This window comes from Manacus vitellinus, unplaced genomic scaffold (assembly GCF_001715985.3).
Source record: "Manacus vitellinus isolate BGI_N305 unplaced genomic scaffold, ASM171598v3 scaffold_26_pilon, whole genome shotgun sequence".
Lineage (NCBI taxonomy): Eukaryota > Metazoa > Chordata > Aves > Passeriformes > Pipridae > Manacus > Manacus vitellinus.
The window spans coordinates 7,530,615-7,553,233 of NW_021939960.1; the positions used below are offsets into that span (position 1 = coordinate 7,530,615).

Sequence of the window (22,619 nt, forward strand, 5' to 3'; positions counted from 1 at the left end):
ATTCTGGAAATTTACATTTCTTTTCACGAACAAGTGTGCTTTTCACAGGGACCCACCACACAGCTTCTCCCATGCCCAGCTGCTTCCAGCTGCCCTGTGCACCAGCAGCTGGGCTCCCTCACTCCTGCCTGCTCCTTTCTACCTGGGAATTTGCAAAATGGGGAGAAAAGTTAAATTCCTTGTGATTTAACTCTCTCCCATGTTTTCAAGGCCAGCAGTCTGGGATTACAAGATACCTTCCCACAAGGAACAAAGGGAATATCTGATGCTAAAAGATATCCCAGATTCTCTTCTACCTTCACACACACAGAGTGCTCACTGGAGGCCTGGGACAGCAGCTGTCCTGGGTCACCCAATACTGATCCCTCTGGACAACACCAGCTTGACTGGGTCAGCAGAAAATCTCACCAAACCCTTGTGCCAAAGCACCACAGCTCCCACAGGAAAGTGAGCTGGAACACATGGATAGTCTGGGATCTGCTACAGAAATAACTCGCCTTTTCTGAATTTGGGAACTCAATCCCATTATAGAGGCTACACAGAAGGCCAGAACTTGCAAATGGATTGGGAAATGGGTCTTGACAGAAAGACACTCCAATCTGTCTGAGGATCTCAGCTGCTATGAGAACAATCATCCCTGCAAGCACTGTGTGAAATAATTATCAGTGATTAGCATATAAAATAATCAATGGCTTTTACAAGAAACTTTCACTTCTGTTTAATCTATTGAGGCTTTCACAGACTCATGTATTACAATGTTAACTAAGCAGATAATTAGCTACAAAAGGCATTTTACTGCAGTTCCATGGAAATTACTGGGTTGGTTTCATGGAAGCATCTTTTGTGCACAGCAGTAATGCTGACAGTTCTGGAGCATTTCACCCAGAACTGTTTGGTAAGTGGCAGCCACACAATCATTACCAACAATGACACAGAGAGTAAAGGTGGTTTTACAGAGGTAAGATGTTGAGGTTTCTTCCAGTGTTTCCTGAGGAAGGCATGGTGTGAAAGACATCCTAAACACATCCTAAAAATATCCTATAAGTCAAGTTTCCATATATAAGAAGAACCAGAACATTTACCAGAAAAATGCTCGTTTCTCTTGCTTATCTGCAGAACATCAGAGTCAGCTCTGCAGGTTCCCCCATCCTGCCAAAATACTCCAGTCCTGGCAAGAAGGGAAAACTGCCTTGCTCAGATGGAAATGAAGTCTTCCAGACTCACTGTCATCAGCTCCCAAACTCAGGAATGCCCCTCTCCCACACGAGTCCCCAAATGGCTTTAATAAATGACAGCCTTCATCTCCCAGTCCCTACATGGACAGCTGAGCACTGCCATCTCTGCAAGGCAGATGAGGAGACTGCAGGGAGGCTCAGGGTTGGGGGCTTTCCAAGTCCTGGCTATTTTGGGGTGTACCAGCTTAAGACATTAAGATTTGTCTGTTCAAAGAGTGAAGAGGAAGGAAAATATGTTCAGCATGGAAATACAAGTAAACGAGACGACAGGATCATGGTCGAAACAGTAGAGAGCGAGCAGATGCAGGGCTGTGGTTCCCTGTTACACTGCCACACCACTCACATTTTGAAGTTTTAGGGGATGGCAACACTAGATTTTAATTAAGAAATTACCACAGGCATTCCTGAATGCAGCTTTTTAAGATTTCAGTTCCCATAAACAGGAGTCAGATTTTCAAAAGGGCTCCCTCTGCGTCACAATCCAGCAGCCAGTCCATCAAGCTGGTTTGATCCCACATTTTCTGTGCATGTAAGCTGATGGGAATGCTATGCTTCAGAGCCTGGCCTGGAAGGCAGTGCCAGGGCAGGAGGCATCTGCTGGTGCCTCATCCCTTGTGGAATCATTTCAACTGACACGTGGCATCACTTTAGCTCCTGCCAGCAGGACAGGAGCAAAGAACATCTCCAATGCATAGTTTTGGTCCTGGACACATATTCAAGAAGGAAGATTACATATAAAATCATTGAGGTCATCAATCTTAGATAATTTGAGCTATTATTTATTAGCAGTGGGTATGGAGTTCAGGGTCTGATCCTACTCAAACCAGCTGAATCTATTCTTGGGCATTCCTGGCACCCAGGAGCAGGACTCTCTTAACCTAATGCCTATTTCCTTTGCACCACCCAGTCAAGATATTTCCCATATCAGATGAAGACAAACTTCCCTCCTTCTGAAGTGTGTTCTGACCCTGATCCACAGGAAGTAAAAGAAACTCTTTAATATGCAGGATAGTTGTCGGTCTTTTGCTTTTTAAAGAGCATGACCATTTAAGTTTTTATCCAGAATACACACACAGCTCTTCCTTAAAAAGCAGATGATAGAATCCTGATATACCTATGGAGAGAAGGATGTGGTGAGGGCAATGAAAATACAAATAACTGAAGTGGGAACCTGATGCTGAAGCACTGGGAAGTTCAGTGAAGGCAGGATTCCAAACACTTAAGATAGCTACAATCACAAGAGTTAGGATGCTTTCATCAAAAGATGCTGGAATGTTTCTAGAAGGAAAATATGTTTTAAGTGCCTTCTCTCCCCATTTTCCTTCCGATGAAGGTACTTCTATAAATAGAAGATAAAGAAAATTTCGGTCACCTCTAAAAGGTTTAATAAGGATTAAATTCTGCAGTGAAAGAAGCCAGCAAGAGATCCCACCTGGCACATGCAGAATGTGTGGGTGTGTGTTTAATGGCTGCATATAAGACCATCACACACTGAGGAAATGAGTAATCCATTCTTCAACCCAAAACACACGACAGAGACCACAATGGGAGCAGCATTTCCAAGAACTCATTTGCTCAGTAAACCTTTCCCCAACAAATGTATAAAACTCCCTCTCAAAACTATGCTCATTAATAGCCTGAGAGAGATACACCCTGTCCTACTCCAGCCTTCCTCCTGCGGGAGGAAGAGAGGAACTGAGCAGCCACCAAACAATAAGCACAATGATGTGAAGGGAAACAAAACTTGTAAGCTGGCCATGCTTACACTGCCCAATTAGCAGCCAGGTCTGTGAACAACTGGGTCACCTTCAGTTCATGCCAGCAATGTGCTCAGATCCCAGCTCCTGCCCCGTCTTTGCCTGTGCCCTCAGCTATGTTTCTCTAGCAGGACTCATTCATTATGTGCTCTGCATAATGCAGAAAGGAGAATAACCCATGGATAATTGGATTGCAATCCATTAGCTGCCAGCCAGAGGAGAACTTCTTTCCGTGGATTTCTTCCACTCGTGCCTGCACGTTTCAAAGCTTATTGTCTTAAATGTCACACTGTAGAATAAATGATGGAAGGTTAAGGATCTATTCAAATTTTTGGAGTGTATGTTCCACAGCTGCTCCCCTCCTTGGGCTGCTGGTTAAAAGAACTGCCTGGATCCCAGCAATAACCAGCGGATCACATCTGGATAATCATGTTCCAATTGAACAGAAAACAGCCAAAATACGTTTGCAGTTCTACACCACGAATTTTTATAGCTTATCTGTACACGTGTAGTCATTCCTGCCATCCTATCATTCCTGCCATTCTATCCTCTGCTCAGGATAAAACCAACAGACTTCATTACCAACGATAAATGGTCTGCTGCTAAAACCAGACATTGGGCTGGATCCTCAGCTGTACCCAGCTGGGATTGGGAAGGGAGGAGGGAAACGGCGACCAAAGAGGAGCCAGTAACAGCTCATCAATCCTGGAACTGGTTCCATGCCAATCCCAGCATCACTCGGAGAAGGCCATGGGCGGCTCCGAGTTCCGCCAGCTGGCTCCAGCCCCGAGGGGGCCATCTGCCAACGGGGTTGGTGAAGGACAGCATGTGCCAGCTGGGAGACTTCCCCACTCTTCCAGGATTGTTAGAGAGAGGATGGCACGGAGTCACGGAGGTCAGAAAGTCCCAAACTCCCAACTTCAAAGCAAACTCCATCTGGAAACTGCAGCTGTTCTGCGAGGGAACCGAGCTGGAGCCTGGGATCGTGTTTGGAGCTGCAGTCACAGACTCAGTCCTACTCATACCGAAGGGTAAGTGTGGAAAATATCCCACATTTTCTACTCAGAATAACTCCATGATCAAGACTATTCTTGCTATAATTCTGAACGTTCAGTCTGACACAACAGTCCTCCCAGGAGAAAGATTAACATACCAAAAAGTTGGAGTAGTCAGGGCTTGGTTAAGAAGCATTCTTTGATCTTGCACAATTCAAAAAAGTTTAATTATTCAAATGTTATTTATAATAATACAACGGGACGCTGGCTGGGAAATGCATTTACATACATTAGATCTTCAAGATAGCCAGGAAGTCAGGATTTTTTACTTGCCACACACCACACAAAGGCACATGATCTGCCAACAGAGAGCACTCACCAGGCTCATGTGTCCTTATATCTTTGGGGATCTCTGCTTACCAGTGTGGGGTTTGCTTAAAATTATGCAGACAGTAGTAAAAGAGAATAAACCAGATAAATTGCCTTAAAAAAAACTGGTCTACAGTCACCTCATTTTGGAATATTACTACTTTTACGTCTCACACCTGTACCATTTAGTTAATGTTTTAAAACCCAGTTTCCCAATCAAAGTTCTTGCTCTTCTGTTAAACTAAATAAACCTGTTTTCCAAATGGTTAAGCAGGGAAAACATGGACCATTTACAAGCAGTGCACATGCAAACCAGTTAGAGCAGAAGAGAGGGAGTTAGGGTGACTGCACTGGAAAACCTGGTCACCTTTCTAGATTCAGTTTTACAGGCAATTCAATGCAACCTCCATCACAGCAAGATACTATCTGGAATTTTACTAAAGCTGCAAGGCCAAGCATGGGCCAGGGTCAGGGTTTTGCTCCCTGCAGCACAGAGAATGAAGTGTGCTGCTGCCAGAGGGAGCAAATGTGACCACATTTCAAACACAGAACAGAAATTAAGCTTTAATGAGCTCAGAAATATCTCAGTTCAGCCAATGAAACAAATTTTTCCCCTCAATAAAAATCCACGTTTAACCAAGGAGGAACCAGTTACTTTGCTAAAATCAAACAATGTCAGGCTATTTGAAATATTTTGATATTTCAAGATGCAGGGGAATAAGAGGGAGAAAAAGTTTGGTGACAATTGGAAGAGCCAGACACTGCGAGTTGCTGCAAGTGCAGATAATCCCTACACCGGTCTGCACAGTACTGAGCAGTGTCACACTGTAAATAACCACTCCATCAACAGCCCAGGGAGAGAGAAAGCTTTGGCAGCTGTAGCAAGTGTAGACCTCATCCTGTGGGTCACTAATGCTAGAACCTCTGTGGTCTCCATCCATGAAAGCAGGTCTGGATGGCAGCAATTCAATGCCAGCATCCTGCCCACATCATGTTCCTCAGGCTGCAAGCAGAGAAGATGCATCAGCAGCATTAGTGAGATGGCTGTGGGAGAAATGCTGGTATGGATGTGGCAGCTGAGATAAAATTTAGTTTGTTAAAAGCAGCTTGAGTTGAAGAAGTTTTACAAATGCTAGCAGTTTAAGTAGGATGAGTGCAAAGATTAATTTTTGACAAGTCTTTCCAACTATTTGCAAAAAGGGTCTTCCAAGCCAAGAGATCAGATAAGAACAGCACAAAGGGAAGCACTTTGTCACATGCCACTACATCTCAAACCCACCTTTAGGTTCAGGATTAGTTTAGAATCACAGGGAAGTGCTCTTCTGCCTCTCTCAGTAAGAGCTATTTAGGAGTCTCCAAGCACTACCCATCCTTTTCCTACCCAAACCTTTCCTGTTTGAATGGACTCAGCCAGCAGCTCCCTCACTCACAGGTACTTTATTTCTCAAGGAATCTGTGAGTTATCACAAGCATTACTTTTCAAATAACCCTTAAGTTTGGTTTGCTTAGTTGAGATAGAAACTGGAAAACCAGTACTTAAAAATTTAGGAATGAAATGGTGTTGTATGTACCAGGAAAGGGTAGAGACAAAAGCCTGAACTGCTTTATTTCCTCTCTCCTCTACACCCAAAGCTTTCTAAAATGTAAACTGCATACATTTCTATAAGCTCAGTTTAATATTTGTGACTTTTGATTCTCCAAAACAGTCTTCCAGTGCTTGCCCTGGCATTATTCTTACAAAATTTTTCAATTCCCTTGATTGTCCCATCAGCAATTAACTGATGCCAAAAGAAGCAGTTTCTGTTTTGTGTTTTAAAAGCACGAAACAGTCTGTGAGGCTGGGAATTCTGCAGAGGAAAAAAAAAAAAAAAGGAAGATAAAAGTATGCCTTTGGCCTTGACTCTTTTTTTTTTCCCTTCTTTCTAAAGACCAAGTAGGTAGAGAAAGGCAGTAAAATGAAGTGGTTACTCACAGAATGTTTGTCTGGGGCGGGATCTCGGGGATGGTTTCCAACATCAGATGCATGCATCGCACCGTGGTCCTGAAGCACAGGCAGCGACTGGGGCAGGAGCAGGAGAAACCAGGCAAGAGGAGAAAACACAAAAAGCCTCCAAGAGCTGAAGGTTTGATGAGCATGGTGTTTGCTGGAGTGCATTTGCCTCAATTCTGAACTGCAGGGAGCTGACAAAAAAAAAAAAAAGTTTCCCAGCCCTGAGGTCCAGGAGGAGGGGACTCATCAGCATGTGTTTGCAATTAAATTAAGGCAGTTTGACAGTCCAACCGCCCACCCCCTCTGCCATTATGTACATCACTGAAGATCAGACTGTCCCCACCCCTCTTTAATTGTGGCGCTGAAATATAAACTCTTAATTTTGATTTATTCTCGCCTTGCTGCTTCTTTCGAACAGCAAGTTAACTCCTCACCCTCCTCCTGGGGCATTTGTATGACAGCAGAATGCACCTTCATGGACAACGACCAAAAAATGATCCCGTGCTTCCAGGGCTGAGCTGGGATGCAAAAGATCCAGGGTCAAGGTTTTTATGTCAAATTTTTTGCCTTAGCACACTCTGAAAACTAAGGAGAGTGTCTTATCCAACAGCCTGTCAAATGTGTTGGGCACTAAGACTTTTAGGATAGAGGCTGTCTCTTATTACATGGAGTTACAACATCCAGCAAAAATACGTTTCCAGCCCTTGATGGGAGCATGGAATGCTACAGATAAGTGATTTTAAAAGGGAGATATTTATCTCACAGAGATAAATAACCTGCAAATAAAGACAAATCCCCATCCTGCAATCTCTAAAGTTTCTTACACAGAGTAAAAGCTGATTCATTTCAAAGACCTTTTGCCAAATACAATTTCTTTCTATAAGGATGCCATTTGGAAAAATGTCAGGATTTTGGAGACATTAAAGGCAACTGAGGGGTGAAAAGGGAAAGAAACACTGAAATCAACCGAGTTTGAACTGTAGGAAAATAAGTCCTCTCTTTGTTTCTCCCAGTGAATGATAAAATTGAGACACAAAAGGCAGGATTTGTTCCCATTTGAATTAATCACCTTTGTAAAGAAGCTTAGACTGAAACCAGCTTGTCTTTAGGTTTGCAGTTATTACTACACAAGGTCCTAAATGTGTGGGTTTAGCATGAGGGAGGCACTAACACACATTAGGATATAAAGGCACTTGAGGAAGTACAAACACATCCACATTACCTGGACAATCAAATGAAGGTTTCCCATGAACCTGCACATCTGCTTTAGACTGTAATCTAAAAAATAATTAATGTGACAGAGGAGTACTTAACAAAAGTGACATTTATACCTTCCTGGTTCTCTTCTCCCTTCAGATTCTCTGTCACTTGATCATTTGGGGAGTGCTTGGGTTTGGGCTTTCACCTAAAATTTCATGTCATAGAAGGTAAAATCACTGGTTTTTTTCCAGCTATAAAAGAGCATTATACTGCAGGTTTTCTGCCTCTAGTCCTCAGGCAATCTGCTATTTGTTTGCCTGGACATCACTTGGAAATCTAAGCAAGTTTGCTGAACTCATCTGCTCCCCCTGTGGACCCGACTCATGATTTTGGGCAGAGTGTCCTCTAGCGGCCACCCAACCCAACCTTCCAAAAACGGGTCGTAAAAGGTCAAAATATCAGCTTTAGCCTTTATCCAACAACTGGCAGCTGAGATCAGAGTGCTCCGTGTGAATATGACAGCTTTTACTTCCAATTTGAGATGTCAAGTGCATTAGAAGCACATCCTCCATGTGCATCAGACAACGCGTGTTATGTTAAAGTCTTCATGACTAAAGTTCTGTTGATTGCTCCCCACATCATGTCTTTCCAAAATACACTGGTCTCTGTTAGGACAGGGTAGCACAGCTACTTGGGAGCTGCTCGGTAAGGAAGTTATTTCTAGGAAAATAAACAAAACTGCTCTCTCCAAACCACGCCCGAGTATTTTGGACTCATTATTTCCCCTGGCACATCCCGGTCACTTCGCAAATACAGGGCTTTTGCCTCCTGCCTCCGTTACATCTTGGTGCATAAACTCTGAGCTCTAAACCACCCCTCTGCAAGAACAACAACAACAAAAAAAAAATCCCTTCTAGGTTTATTTCTATTGCAGCAGGAGAGCTGGGCCAGGCCCCACTCAGGTTTCCTTACGTACCATCTGGAATCGTATTTCAGCGCCCGGCTGTGCCACGGGGGCAGCTGCAGGAAGGATTGATGGGTATTTGCCCACTACTTCGTAGGCATGGGATCTTCAGCCAAGCCAGCAGATTTAACAGCAGCCATAGGGAATAATCTGAGTGCAAAAAGGCAAGTGCTGCAACCCCCACATTTACTTAGAAGCAGATCTTTCCTTGAGCTTGAACCATACCTCTCCCACTTTGCTTATCTCCCCTTAGCAACAAATGGGATGATTGTGGGATGTTATGAAACACCAGCAATCCCAGTCCCCTTACTCTCACATTAACTTATCTGATTTTCCATCAACATGAAAAAATTGTTTAAAAAGGAGTGTGCAGCTCTGAGCAAGAACCAGAAATTAACTCCTGAGCAACTGGAATTAAAGTTAACCCTTGTGTTCCATGGTCCAGTATTTCCAGCCTCTTCTACACAGGCTTTTCAGACCTGTAAAATGCAAGAAGTTTGGGGGTTTCTCTCAGGTGTGTTTCTCCCTCCCTCCCCCCCCTCTTTGTTTTAACTATCAATTCTGTCCCAGTAGAAAGACTTCCCTCAGGGGACCTACCCCCTCCCTACATCCCAGGGAATTGTGATGGTTTACGTTTTGCAATGAAGTGAACATAAACATTATCTGACAAATTTAATTTCCTCAATACCATTTCCATGACACATCCATGGCTTTCCAAAGCAGAAAAGGATTTTGTTTCAGCAAGCATCACGTGAAGGAAAACATTAACGTTGAACTAATCTCCTGTTATAGCTGGTAAAAGGACATTTATCATACACACAGATGACAGGAAGAAACACACAGACAGGCAATTATCCTATGGAATAAAGGTTAACAGATTCATTTAATTAGCAACAGCTGTATTTGCTGTTATGATCAGTTGCCTACCACAGCTGAAGCCAAAATATTATCCCCAGTACCAGAGAAATGAAAGCCTTGAACACACCTCTCAAAAATCTGCATTAATTAAGCACTGAAGCAGAGCCCAGGGGACAAGAGGGGAGCTGCAGGTCAGAATGCATGGAACAAACTCCTGACATGTTTGGTTTAGGCAATTCCTTGAAGTACAGAAATCAACTGAATCAACTCTGGGTATCTGTTGTCCACAGGCTGATCAGCCAGGTAAGTGAATTCACTCTTTAACTGTTCTGATATACACTAAGTCCAGATCAGTTGTATGTGTGTTGATTCCAAAAATCATCTTGCACAACTGCATTACATAAAGGTTTGGAACTCATCAGCTGGACAGGTTTCTTTTGAGATTATATTCTGAGGAGTTCATCTAAAACTATGCACCTGCACCAAATGTTTTTTCTAGTGTTCTAGTGTTTTACCCTTCAATTATGGAAATAAGTACTTATCTACAAAGTATTCTAATCACAACATGATGCAAAGCCATGTTAAGAAGGCTAAAAAGTCTTTACTGAATTTATTGATACAGAAACACTTATTAATAAAGTTTAAATTGTGTAACACTTCTGCATGCCTCAGGCCAATTTAACTCTAGTTTCAATACAGAGATTTTTCAACTTACACACTCATGATTAAAGCAGCCTGAAGTTCAGTTCTTTTCCAAATTTACTGCAGGATTGAAACCTAAAAGGAGTCACAATAAAAGTGATGACTACTTAGAACACAAAAGGAAACAAAGCAGGTACAATTCCTAGACAGCTTGCAGACCATACAAACTCAGCTCTAATACAATTCCTCTACTAGAAATGCCTACAAAACTACAGTGCAAGTGCTTGTGCACAGGGAAAATGTATTTACAATTCCCCCTTATTTACAGGCTATTAGCAATACTATTTCACAGTTATATTACACATAAAATTTCTACTATGTGTTTGTTTGGACCTGTGGTTTTTTTGGACAAGGGAACAATTTGACAATTTAGAACATAAATTTCCTGTATATATATATTTATTTATTCAACTTCATCCAGGAAAAAAATAGCAGTATTTATGCATCTTATAGAAAGCTACAAAAATCTAGCAAATGTAATAAAAAAGGCAAATCTGGTGAAAAATCCAATAAATTATCTTTTACAACTGCAGCTGGGATGGGGAATAAAAATCAAACAGGGATAAATGAAAGATAATTCTCCCTCAACTGGTCAGCTCTAACAGAATCTCAGGAAGGCTTACTAGTAAGAACCTGAAGTTTAATGTCATTTTTAAAGGAACTCTTTTAAAAAAGTTTAATAATTAAACCAAAGGATGACCTGGTAGCCAAAAGCAGGAGGCACCCTGAACTAGAGAGGTGTGGAAATTGTGCCATAATACACAAAGGCACCTGGTATGACACCTATTAAGCAGAAACATCTAACAAATACAGAGGCCACAGCCTTTGGGGGAGCACAGAGAATAATGACACGTAGATTAAGCCTCTCTTTACCACCATATTCAGGATATTCATCTGTAGGAAGAAATCCATTGCAGTTGCCAGAATTACACGGTGGGTACGTGCACGTTTACAGGAAACCATCAGCTCAGTGACCACAGAACTGCCCTGCTTAAATTAGAGAAACAAAAACCTGAGGGAGCAAGCTAATTTGGGGTGCCATTTAGACCAGAAGTGGAGACTTAGGAAACCAGAGGCAAAACACAGCCTGTGCCTGTGTTATGTGCCCGCAGGCACATGATACAGTATTAGGAGATGATGTTGTCAAAGACACACAGAACTCCTATGAAGCAAGGAAGAGTTCTTCACTTCGGGCTCAGGCATACAAGAGTTATCCATTTATTTTCAAAGCCACACAAAACTTTGAAACACTATTTATCATGAAGCAAGTTGTGCAACTCGGGACCATTAACCGAAAACCCGGCGTATTTTTGGCAAGACTGTCTTTCTTTCATTGCTCCTCAGAGAATGAGGAGACAGCACATACACACAAAAAAAAAAAGATACCAAAGTGATACCAACTTTAGTGCTTCAGATGGGGCAATGCCTTAACACAGCTGCACCACCTACTGAGAGGAGGCCTTTCATGCCCCCCAGCTTTAGGAGTATTTCACATCAACGCAAACTCAAGTTTCTTTCCAGCCTTTACCAGTTTAGGTAGATTTTTCAAACAGGCTGAACCAAGGAAAACTCTTCTAAATATGGTATTTTTTTGTCCACGGACACTGTGGACTCCCCATCCCTGGAACTGTTCAAAGCCAGGCTGGATGGGGATCTGAGTAACCTGGTCTAGTGGAAGGTGTCCCTGACCACGGCAAGGGGTTGGAACGAGATGGTCTTCAAGGTCCCTTCCAACCCAAACCATTCTGTGATTCTATAATTTCACGGTATCTCCTTCCAACACTACAACAGGAAGACTTGCAAACAAAAAATCAGAGCTCACACCCACAGAACTGCAGAGTGTCAAGTCCTTCCACGTGAGCCCATTAAAACACATCTTCGTTGTTGCAGGAATGAAATAACACACCAGGCTGAGCAACCTGGTTGCACACATCACATGTGGAACTCGTGTGCACGAGCTGTATTCCAGTCAGCTCACCTTGCCACAGCAGGGGCACACACAGAACACCTAAAAACTGCACCAGTCTGGCTTTCTAGACTGTTTCCAGGTTCTAGACACCCTCCAGAAAACTATATTGGGCTGATTTACTCCTCAGGCTGGCACTCTGCACTTCACTCTGTTCAGCCCAGATGATCACATTATCTCACACGACAGCAAACCCCCACAGATTCTGCTTTCACAGTCTGTTTTCACAAACTCACTGCTCTGCGGCTCCTCTCTACCCTCTTCCCCATTCAGAATGACTCTGTAAACATTTCCAGAGACCACAGTCCCAGCTCTGACAACCCCTGCAACCTGTCAAAGTCAAGCAAGCTTTGCAATTCCTCACTTTGCCTCCAGCGCTTTAAAAAATAAAATAAAAAAAAAAAAAAACACAAAAAACCCCCAACAACTCATTCACTAGAACAGGTGGTTCCCATTAAGAAAACCAGTATTCTGTAAAACACTTTTACTTTTTACTGAAAAATAATATAGGGTTTATAAGCAAAACAGAGCAACCAAAGTGGAGCTGATGCTTTCCTTCTCATTCAAAACCTGGATGCCACAAGGGTAATGCCAAAAATTTCTTTCCTTTCTGTAAAAGTTGTGCTTTTTCAGATTACTGGAAGAAACTAGATTGGCCAGGTCAGGTTTTACTAATAATCTGAACCGTCCATTAAACACACACCATGGCAAACCCATGGCAGGTTTAGTGGGAGAGAGCACAGACAGGAAAGGTCTTTGGGGAACTGCTTAAGAGTTTTTCAAAACTGACATTCAGTAGAGAAGCCATGAAATTTTTAAGAGTATCTCTGTGCAGTTAGTTTCGAGGGAATTAAATCCTCCTTTCCACAAGCAGCTGAGCATTTCACCGACTTGCTTCCTAAGGAATCCCTGCTGTAGGATAAAACTATAGCACACAACTGAGAAGGACAAAGAAACTCAAAAAAGCTATAATGTTGAAGTTTACAGCAGCCACATTCCCCAGCCTACTGCCTCGCGTGGTCACATTTGCAGGCAAGCAAGTGGTGTACATTTGTCAAGCCCTAAGAAGTACTTTATTTTCTGCCTAATTCCCACTCTCTAGAAGAAGGAAACTACTTCTCCCTGTAATAAAGCAAGTAATACTTCAAGGGATCGGGCAAAGGCAGACTCAAGACCTTTTCTCTCAAAAAGTTTACAGGAGGGTCTGGCTTTAGTTCAGAGGGTTTGGTTTCTTCCTCTTCCTGCCTCTCCTCCTCGATGTCCTCGCTGTTGTTGTTATCATCTGACGGGCTGGAGATCCGGCTGGCGAAGACCTCTTTGTCCAAGAAAACAATGGTCTCCATGCGCCGGCGACGGACACGCCTCCGTTTAAATCTCGGGGGGTTCTTCAGCCCATTCCCAGTTTTGCTCATCGTTTCCTGATGAATTATTTTCTTAATGGTCCCTCGGATGGCGATGCGAGCCAGGTCCTGCAGGCTGCGAACGGCCACGGGGGCTGGAACGAAACAAAACCCGTGAGCAGACACAGAAAAACTGCCCCCCCTCCCAAAAGTACTCACAGGAAAAGTTCTGTTTGCTCAAATTAAATCAGGCCATTTGAAATCCCTGCTGCGATTACACAAACAGCTCTATTCAACTCCTGTCAGCTCAGATAAACTGCACTGCAACTTTCCAAACAAAATTTAATTGCGCATTTGTCTCATTAAAAAATTTCCCTGTTTTGATCTCAAGTTCTCAATTATTTTAAGATACACATCTTAAAGATCATAAGAATGCAGACTTAGCAACCAGAACTGTGACTGTTTAATTACTTAGAAAAAGCTACTTTCCTACTGTAGATAACTAGACATGAAGTTTATTTAACTCTTCCATAAAATGATTTTTCTACTGAGCTGTTACTTCAGCTTTGCCAAGTTCTGTATTTATAAAACACAAGTACTATTTATGCTCTTCAAAAACTGCTTCAGACTTACTTAGTGGGAGAAGACAGGATGAAAACCATTTTGTAGAAGTAATTATAGAAGCGTACAATAAGTTACTGTACTGAAATATCTCCCACAGCAATGGTTTGGAAGACTGTCCTGTCTTCTGCACTTATTTGCTGCCAGCCCATAAATACATGACATAACTCATAGAGTACAAAGAAAAAAATGTACTAATACACACACATTCATGAACTAAAATGAACTAAAACTGAAACAAAAAAATCCCTGCCTTCTACCAACAACTAAGCTTTCCTGGGACCTGAAGGAAGCAGAAAAAAATTACATGTAATATATGTGCAGGTCTCACTATAAAGCAACCTACATACAAAACATGCTGAAACATGCACTTAGTGGACTTTCCAGCACAGTATGGATTGTTTCCCAAGCTCCCTTCTGTCATGCAGACACCTTTCCAGAATAAGACCAAAGCCTGACTAATCTCTTTATGAAGGTATCTCTCCCTTCAGAGGCTTCTCAACCCTGAAATCCTAATCTAGAGATTGAGGCCACTGATACAACCTGCACTTCAAAAAGCCAACCAAGAAGTGCACAGTTTGTATTCCTCAAGCATTCCAGCTTCAGGATAATTCTGAATTGCTGTGGGATGAGAGCCTTTGAGTAGATATTTTATTCACAGGTCCTGAGTGTGTATTTCCCATTGAGAACCACGACAGTACACAATTCAGGACTGAATTGTCTGCACGTGCAAAAGCAACAACCAAACATCCCTCAAAGTTCAGGTACAATTTCACAAGAAATCATTTGTATTTGGAATGATGGTCTAGTGGAAGGTGTCCCTGCTCATGGCAGGGCTTTGGAACCAGATGATCTTTAAGGTCCCTTCCTATCCAGGCCATTCTATGACTCCACAATTTAGAATCTATTTTATGCAACTCCCATTCTTGCACGAGACAGACAACTGTTCAAAAAGGAAGCACTTGGAGTAATTTTCCTTGAAAGGATTCCCAGGGATGTCACACAGCTCACAGCCAAACAGCAGAAGAAACCTCCCCCATGCTCAGGAATGTCTGTACTCACGCAAGTGAACAAGCCTTGATTTTCCTGAATCTGCGTGGTTTGGTTGAATCAAAGGAGCAAAAGAAACAGCAAGAATCTTCTTGGTCTCCCAGGCAGAAGGACCAGTACGAGTTATCTTAGTCAACTAAACCAAAACAAGGAGATTATTGTCCATTGTGTGAACTACAGTGAGATTTTTGTACAGAAAAAAAATGAACAAATGACTTTTCTGTCTGAACAAGTGGTTAAAGTACTGGAAGCTACAACAGTAAAAGGTGATAAGGAGAAACACTGGTGGGTTTTTAAAAACAAAATAAAAAATAGAAACTTCTTGAAGGATTAGCCCCAAGTAACTCTTGCAACAGAGCAAGGGCACTGGCAGTTTGGGACACTGCTTTCCCAGACCTTCCTCCATTCTGGGCCAGAGCTGCTGTGTCTGATGCCTGAGAAAACTCAGTCACCGATGAACATTCATTCCTGAAGAGGTCTGCAGATCACTGGATTTATGTTCCAGCTCAAATTTCTTGCATTAACTCACTGCACACCATCTTACTGGGAAGGAACCCTGACAGGGAGAAAAGGTCAGACACCTACACCTCAGCCCATTAAAACAACACATCTTTACACCAGAGAGAGAAAATTGAATTGCAATCTTGAGCTCACACATGGGGCTCTTGCCCACTTTTTACTAAAAGGCTCCATTGACACTTGTAAATAGAGACATCTTGCAGGCTCTTTCACAAGCCAGTTGGGATATGCAAAATGTTGTATTTTGTCATCAAGCCCAACACTAGATTATGTAATTGAACAAAGCCTTGCTTACATTTTCTGCAGCGTGAAAGTAAAACTGCAATTAACAGACTTCAATATATATTAAAAGACTGGTAGAACTATAAATTTCTTAAATATTATGAATGTGCAGAGTTCAGTTTCCACTCATAGTGAAAAACCAGTGTACTTAATGATTTCTTCAACCTGCTACAAGGGTAAGATAAAGGAACAGCTATTGACCAAATCAAGATCAGAATTAGGAATAACTGAAAGAGAAACAGGAGAAGAAAGGCACTCAACCTTCTCTTCCAGAGGCATGACAAGAATTCCCCCAACTTTCAAGAGGTTCTTCATGTAGTCCTCGTGTTCCTTCTGTACTCCAGCACCACAGTAAACACGGTCATACTGAGTGCAGTCCGGGGAAATCTCTAAACAATTGCCAGTAACAAAGGATGGCTCACAAAATTCAAATCTGAAAGTGAAGACGACTTGTATCAGAAAAGAAAAATACAATTTATCCAATGAATTATCTTCAAAATTCTGAAAAAACTAAACTACAAAAGACACTTGAAAAAAACCCTCAGTTTTACAGGATTTCTCCTCCAAAGCCCACATATTCTAGACATTATTGTAACAGAACAGAGCTAGAAGTCTCAAAACCGCAGAACAATGAGGTCAGAATTCATGGATTAAACTCTCCAAAGGATAAGGATGCATAATTTCATACTTGAGATGCAGGGAACTCTTCAGAACAAGCTATTTTTAGTCACCTGATGCTGACTCAGTTATAATATGCAAATATAAATATTAGACCTCTGATTGCAGACAAAAAAAGTCTTTTAAGGACTGCACCTGGGTTTATTGTTGCAGTTTCAAAAGCTGGCTTTCAGATGTGGGGAACTATCACCTGATGCTACAGAATTATGCTTTGCTGAAGCCAATGGAAGTTTTGCCATTAGCTTCAAAAGAACTGTGATTTTACCCTTCACAAAAAAAAGGGACCTTTTGCCTACAGCATTTCTGACTCAGTGTAAAAGAAAAATGAATGATTCTATGATGCTTCTGCTTTTCTTACGCACTCCAAAACTACATCAGTTTTAAGCCCTACATTTATGAAGTTGTACAACACATCCATTCTTCTACTGGTATCTTGAGTGGCAGCTCAATATAGCATCTATTTATTCCTAAACACTTCCTGAAGCTTTCTGGTTTTGCAAAGCGTGCTGGACATTCAGAGCAGCCAGTGAACAGTTCCTGCACACGGTGTTCCAACAGCACAACCCAGCAGACATCACTCAGCAATGCCAACTTTCCAGTCATGATGATTCCTGAATTCAGCTCACTTTTGCTCCATAGCTATATTTGTCTGGAGAGAGAAAAAAAGTCTTCCTTAAAACATCTATTTAAACAATAGCAATGTGACTCTGAAAAAAACACCCAGCCGAGCACCATCCACGCCAAAAACCGTCAGCCTGCTGCCAACATCCAGAAAACACAGCCCTCTCATCAGCAGCTTTCCAGTACAGCAGGAGCAGCACAAGGCTGAGTAGTCTAAAATCCAGCATGTAATGACTTTAATTTTTCTTCCTCCCAGGAGAGGAGGATATCAGGTATCCACAGATGCTTCGCTTCCCCGTCTGAACAAACTGTGCAACGGATCCAAAAATATGACAGCTACAACTTTTACTGCTGAGGTTACTATTGGCAGTGGTTATCTTGCTGGAAAGTTATTACTTGTGACAGCAGCAAAATGGAGGTTCTAAGGAAGAACATCAATCAAATCCCAAGCACTTTTAGTACCAACTTAATCATCTTAAAACTACCTCCTTATTTTAAAACGTCATTTTTCTTCTTTTCAGATAAAACATATTAGGCCACCACAGAAATCAGTTCATATTCTTCTCCTCACCGTGCATGCTCCCAGACCACAAAAAGAACAAGTATAGTTAATTGCAAGTTTCGAGCTGTTACTGCAAGTGCATTTCAAAACAAACAAACTTCCTCAGCTCCCTCTAAGCCCTGCAACATCAGCAAACAAATCAGAAACTCCCCCACAATACACATGGGCTTCGAAGGTCACACTCTGCAGCTCAGCAAGCCTAAGGAGCCCGAATCCTCAGATTACCCTGAATCCAGAGGGGCCACATGGGAGCCAAGAACTGCCACGACTAAGGCCAAATGCACAAAATTAACCCCAACAGGCATTTTGCTCTCACTTGTCGAAGCTGTCGCTTGTTTTAATGAAGAAGTCCAATTTCTGCTTCGCGTATTCGATCACGTCCGAGTGAAGCTCCACGCCGTGGTTAACACCAAAGGGACCTGCAAATGTGCAACACCAGGATAAAGGTAACAGGCAACACCACGAAATCCAGCAGGATTAATACAGTTTGGGTTACTTCCTGGAACAGATTTTCCAGTGAGTGTCAGACAGTCAGTGTTTGTGTAGAGTCAGCTCTCTTAGCACTACAATGGGAATTGCAACCCTATACCTGCAATTTCTGGCAGCAAATGAGCCTGTCTTGCACAACTGATTCTGACTCATTTGCTCTCAACTATGCAGGAAACTTCTCCATAGCACTGCTGCCGTTGTTGTAAAACCTGGAAAAAAAATTCCAAGGCAGAACAACTGCCTGCATGTTTTAATACATCCCTAAAAATTTTTCATATTATTTTTATACCCCCTTGTTGATATGTCAAGGAATCAGGAAAAATCATCATCCACTGTACTTCAATTAACAGCAAAAATAAACTGGGAGATACAGAAGTTGTTCTGCACTTGTGGTTTTTATTCAGAACTGACAGGGTAATTTTTGCAAAAATTCAAAAGAATATAAAAGCCCTGGAGTTACATATTGATATCCTTGGTAATCTCAACAAAACTAGGAGAAAAACCACAAATGGGAGATGGGAGTGAGACTCTACCCTGAGAACAAACATCTCCGCAGTTAAAATTCTTGACACCCACTAAAGGGAAGTTTGTACCCTACAGCCATTTGCTATCTATCCTGGCAGCACAGCTCTGACTGAGACACCCCAGGGTGAATGGAAAGGGCACAACTGCACTTGGGTGATTTTCTTTGTGTCACTGTAGATGTGGTCACAAAATCAGTTTTGCTGCACTCCGTGTTTTCCAGAGAATATTCCCACCCGTCTGCTATAAGTGTCAAAAGTGGACCTCAAACATGTCTCAGTCTAAACAGCACAGTCTGAACAGAAACAGGCACAGTGCAGGTGTAGTCACAGCTTTCTGTGGACATGCTTAATCCTGGTTTCAGCTTTGTACTCCTGATCCTGATCTGGGGTCATCTTTAGAAGGAAACTAACCCAAGTTCATGTTCCTGCAGGAATCCACTACAATCACCTCTGGAAATAAATCTGTGCCTGTTCTGATCTGCCACAGAAGTCTGGATCCCACCTGGTTCCAGAGAGAAGGTTGCAAGAACCCTGATAAACAAGCTGGATTAATGCATTCTTTACTTTCCCGGCTATCTTTTAGTTCCATTACTTGAGGGATGATTCATTCCAGATTTCAAAACATGTTTTTCAAAATCTAACGCAAACAGTTAACGTGATCGAAAAGGTATTTACCCAAGATGAGTCCAACCATAGAACTCAGATAACCAGTGCCACTGCCAAGATTCAGAAATGACAGCCCTGGTTGCAGATCCAAAGCTTCCATCACCTCAGAGTAAATGCACGGTGCTGAGAGATGAATATTCCCATGCTTCCATGCCAAGTCCTTGTAGGCATTGTCTTTGAACTCTTCCAGGTAGTAATCTGCTCGATCAATGGCTCGGAAGGCCTGTTCCACCAGTTCTGTCCTGATGTACTGTGCTTCCTTCAGGTTATCAATTAATTCATCGTTATCTTCTCCCGCACTCACTGCGCCTCCCATCTTCAGCAGGCTCCTGTAGACACTAAAAGTAAAAGAATAAAGGAAGGTGAGGAACAGAACGTGCACTTCAACGCTAAATTATGCTGCTGTGTGTGAAGTACTTTGAGAGAGACCTTTTTGTACTCCCAAGGACCTCAAGCACTGGAAAAAACATCACCAGCAGCACTCCCAGCCCCCATTCCAACAATGGAAAACAAAATGCAGCAGATCTGGCATCCAGTACCTGACACTAGTGGGGGGGGGGGGAAGAAAATCACAATAGGCAATTTCAATGTGCAAGTCCTGTCTTCAAATGCTCCCAACATTTTACCAGCATGTCAGCTTTTCCACTGAACTCTTTTATATAAAGGATTATTCCAGCTCCTGTGCTCGTAGGTCATTTTTCACTGCAAGCCCAACCAACAGTACAAGTTTGGCCTGTCTGTCAGAATTCTGGCCACCAGCAGACTTTCTATCTCTAACAGCATCAATTAAGAGACTAAGACACAGGCAGCAAGTCCAGAAAAATCTCAAATTACATTTTCTTTGAACGTGCATCAGGACGTTGATTTCACAGAGGTTAAAAATGCCCAACAACTCTGATGCATCAACCTTGCTTACTTTAGCAAATAAATGCACTTTCACACAGCTCATCTCTAGAGCTTGAGCCACCCCCATTAGTAAAGCACTTAATGATACAGCAACTGCAGAGAGAATTTCCACTGCAGCCTTTGGAATTTCTTAGGTCCTCTTAAGCCCTAGATGAGCTCACCTTCAATTTGGTAACTCCTGAGTGACAGAGATCTCTGAATTACAAACACTTCTGACTTCACTGACACCATCATGGACCTATTCAGGCTTGTGGGTGTGGGGTAAGGAAAGCAAACGCTTTCCTTGACCGTGCATTACACTACACATGGTTATAATGCTTCATGTAGTTAAACAGCTACAGGTTTTAAAGGAAAAGGTATGGGGGGAGAAGAACACAGAACTTATCACTCAGAATTAACCTAGCTCTTCCCCCTTTCTCATATCTTAAGAAAAAAAAATCCTTTCCAGAAAACCCATGATTCTTTCAATGCATGTATTTACAATGCCTTTCCCTGCTCACAATAATAACCACAGAAGCAGCAACTTTGGAGTTCATTCCTGGGATCAGAAGATCTGCCTACAGCAAAATTGCTGGGAGTTTATTTGTTACATTCAGCAAGAGCAAATTATAGACTTTCATTTTCAGAGGAAACACAGAAAAGCTGCAGGACTCCAAGGAAATTTCACAGTTATTCAAATAACATGCCATTCTGATTACCTGGAGAGGCACACAAAACAGGATATACTTAGGCAGGGACCTCGAGCCAGTTTTTAATCCATTCATGCCTCAAAACACATCAATCCAGTTCAAGACCATTAATAAAACTTGAAATAAAAAGCCACCCCTCTCCTTTCGACAGTGACTCCTTCATTTTCTCTCCAAAAAATGATTGTGTTTTATTACTTCACAGTGGAAACACATCAAGTTGAAGGCTCAGGTGGGTTAATCTACCAATTATTTCTCCCCCCTCCTCTTACATACTCAAAACCTCTGTGCATTTGCACATGTAGGGTTGCCTGAATCTTTGTTCAATTCACTTTATGTAACATTCCACATTAAAACGCTCTCTTTTCTGAGGGTATTGATTCCCTTGAGTTTCCTCTACATATTTTTGTTCTTAGGCTTGCTTATTTCTGCTACTCTTTCTGCTATTAAAAAAAAAAATTGATTTTTAAGTTTAAACTAAGAATACAAAGTTGTGCCTTTAACAATGTTCCACTTTGGATCCCCAATAAATTCCTCCTGACGTAGGTGAGCCCCACTGGGGCAACTGGTCTGACCTGGTTTTAGCTCAGCTATATGAACAAGTGTTTTTCCATGTTCTACAACATGGAACACAACAACTATTGTCTGAAACATTTTTTTAACGAGATCAAGGAACGTCCGAGCTGTGACAGGCATAAAAAATAATCAGTTTTACTGGACATTAACTTAGTTCCAATAAAATTACTGTTTTATGTGCGGAACTCCTGACATTCAAATTCCTCTTAACGTAATTCTATATATTTCTTTAACTTTGTGGGAACTTTAAGACTGTGGGTAGGGCTTATTTTTAACAAACTTTTCAAAAGAAAACCCTCTCCCTCCACAACAAGCCCAGCTGGAATTTTTACGCAAAACCAAGAGATTTCCACAAATCCGAGCCAGGGACAAAGTTCACTGCTCGCAGAACACGGGACACCAAACCCAGCAGCGTTTTGGGGCTGAAACACCCCCAGGGGAAACACCCCCTTCAAGGAAAACAAAACAGAGAACGAGCAAACGAAAAAGCAGGAAACGAACAAACGGGAGAGAAAACAAACAAACATAAAAGCAGAAAACAAACAAACAAAAAAGTAGAAAACAAACAAACAAACAAAAAGCAGAAAACAAACAAAAGCAGAAAAACAAACCAAGCGACCGGCCCCACGTGAGCAACTGCGTTCAACCCGAAACCAAACCCTGGGACCGGAGCGATCCCTCCCTCCCGCTGCAAACAGACACCGCCGGGGGCTCGGGGGACGGCTCCGAACAATGCACGGGGCGCACAAACGCAATTCCTCAGCCCCAGCAGGTCTCCAGGGCAATCCCTGCTCTGCCATAACGCGCCGCAGGAAGAACAGCAAAGGTGGGGTTATTTATTGATTTAGTAAGAAAAGAGGCACCTGAGCGGACGCGCTTCGGCTCCGCTCGGCTCCGTTCGGTTCGGTTCGGCTCCGCTCGGCTCCGTTCGCGTCTTTTCGGTTCGGTTCGGCTCCGTTCGGTTCGGCTCCGTTGGTTCCGTTCGGTTCGGCTCTTTTCGGTTCGGTTCGGCTCCCCTCGGCTCGGTTCGGCTCTTTTCGGCTCCGCTCGGCTCACCCCAGGC

The 22,619-nt window shown here is 42.5% G+C and overlaps 2 protein-coding genes and 1 long non-coding RNA gene across 3 annotated transcripts in view; 1 reads left to right on the forward strand and 2 right to left on the reverse strand.

Moving 5' to 3' along the window:
* LOC103765753 (peroxidasin) overlaps positions 1–6,835 on the reverse strand; it is a 42,374-nt gene extending 35,539 nt beyond the window's left edge. The window contains exon 1 of the mRNA XM_008932709.3: positions 6,329–6,835. Within this exon, the coding sequence (XP_008930957.2) occupies positions 6,329–6,492 (164 nt within the window). The 5' untranslated portion in view covers positions 6,493–6,835. The remainder of the gene's footprint in view (positions 1–6,328) is intronic.
* Positions 6,836–9,949: 3,114 nt separating this feature from the next.
* On the reverse strand, positions 9,950–22,481 carry PCMTD2 (protein-L-isoaspartate (D-aspartate) O-methyltransferase domain containing 2). The gene is made up of 6 exons (XM_008932689.3): positions 22,420–22,481; positions 19,398–19,726; positions 18,026–18,128; positions 16,110–16,281; positions 15,060–15,183; positions 9,950–13,531 (listed from the first exon to the last, which is right to left on the reverse strand). The coding sequence occupies exons 2-6, from the start codon at positions 19,702–19,704 to the stop codon at positions 13,149–13,151; spliced, it is 1,089 nt and encodes a 362-aa protein (XP_008930937.1). The 5' UTR covers positions 19,705–19,726; positions 22,420–22,481; the 3' UTR covers positions 9,950–13,148.
* Positions 22,220–22,619, forward strand: part of LOC108639946 — a 7,162-nt gene continuing 6,762 nt past the window's right edge. Inside the window, exon 1 of the long non-coding RNA XR_001920843.1 lies at positions 22,220–22,382. This is a non-coding gene — a long non-coding RNA (uncharacterized LOC108639946). The remainder of the gene's footprint in view (positions 22,383–22,619) is intronic.

What these genes read in the sequence shown, in the direction of transcription:
- PCMTD2 (XM_008932689.3), bottom strand. Translation starts at nt 19,704, where the DNA reads ATGGGAGGCGCAGTGAGTGCGGGAGAAGATAACGATGAATTAATTGAT. An exon ending in TATGGTTGGACTCATCTTGG is followed by an intron (nt 18,129 to 19,397) that starts GTAAATACCTTT and finishes GCACATTTGCAG; the next exon opens with GTCCCTTTGGTGTTAACCAC. An exon ending in TCATGCCTCTGGAAGAGAAG is followed by an intron (nt 15,184 to 16,109) that starts GTTGAGTGCCTT and finishes GTTTTGGTTTAG; the next exon opens with TTGACTAAGATAACTCGTAC.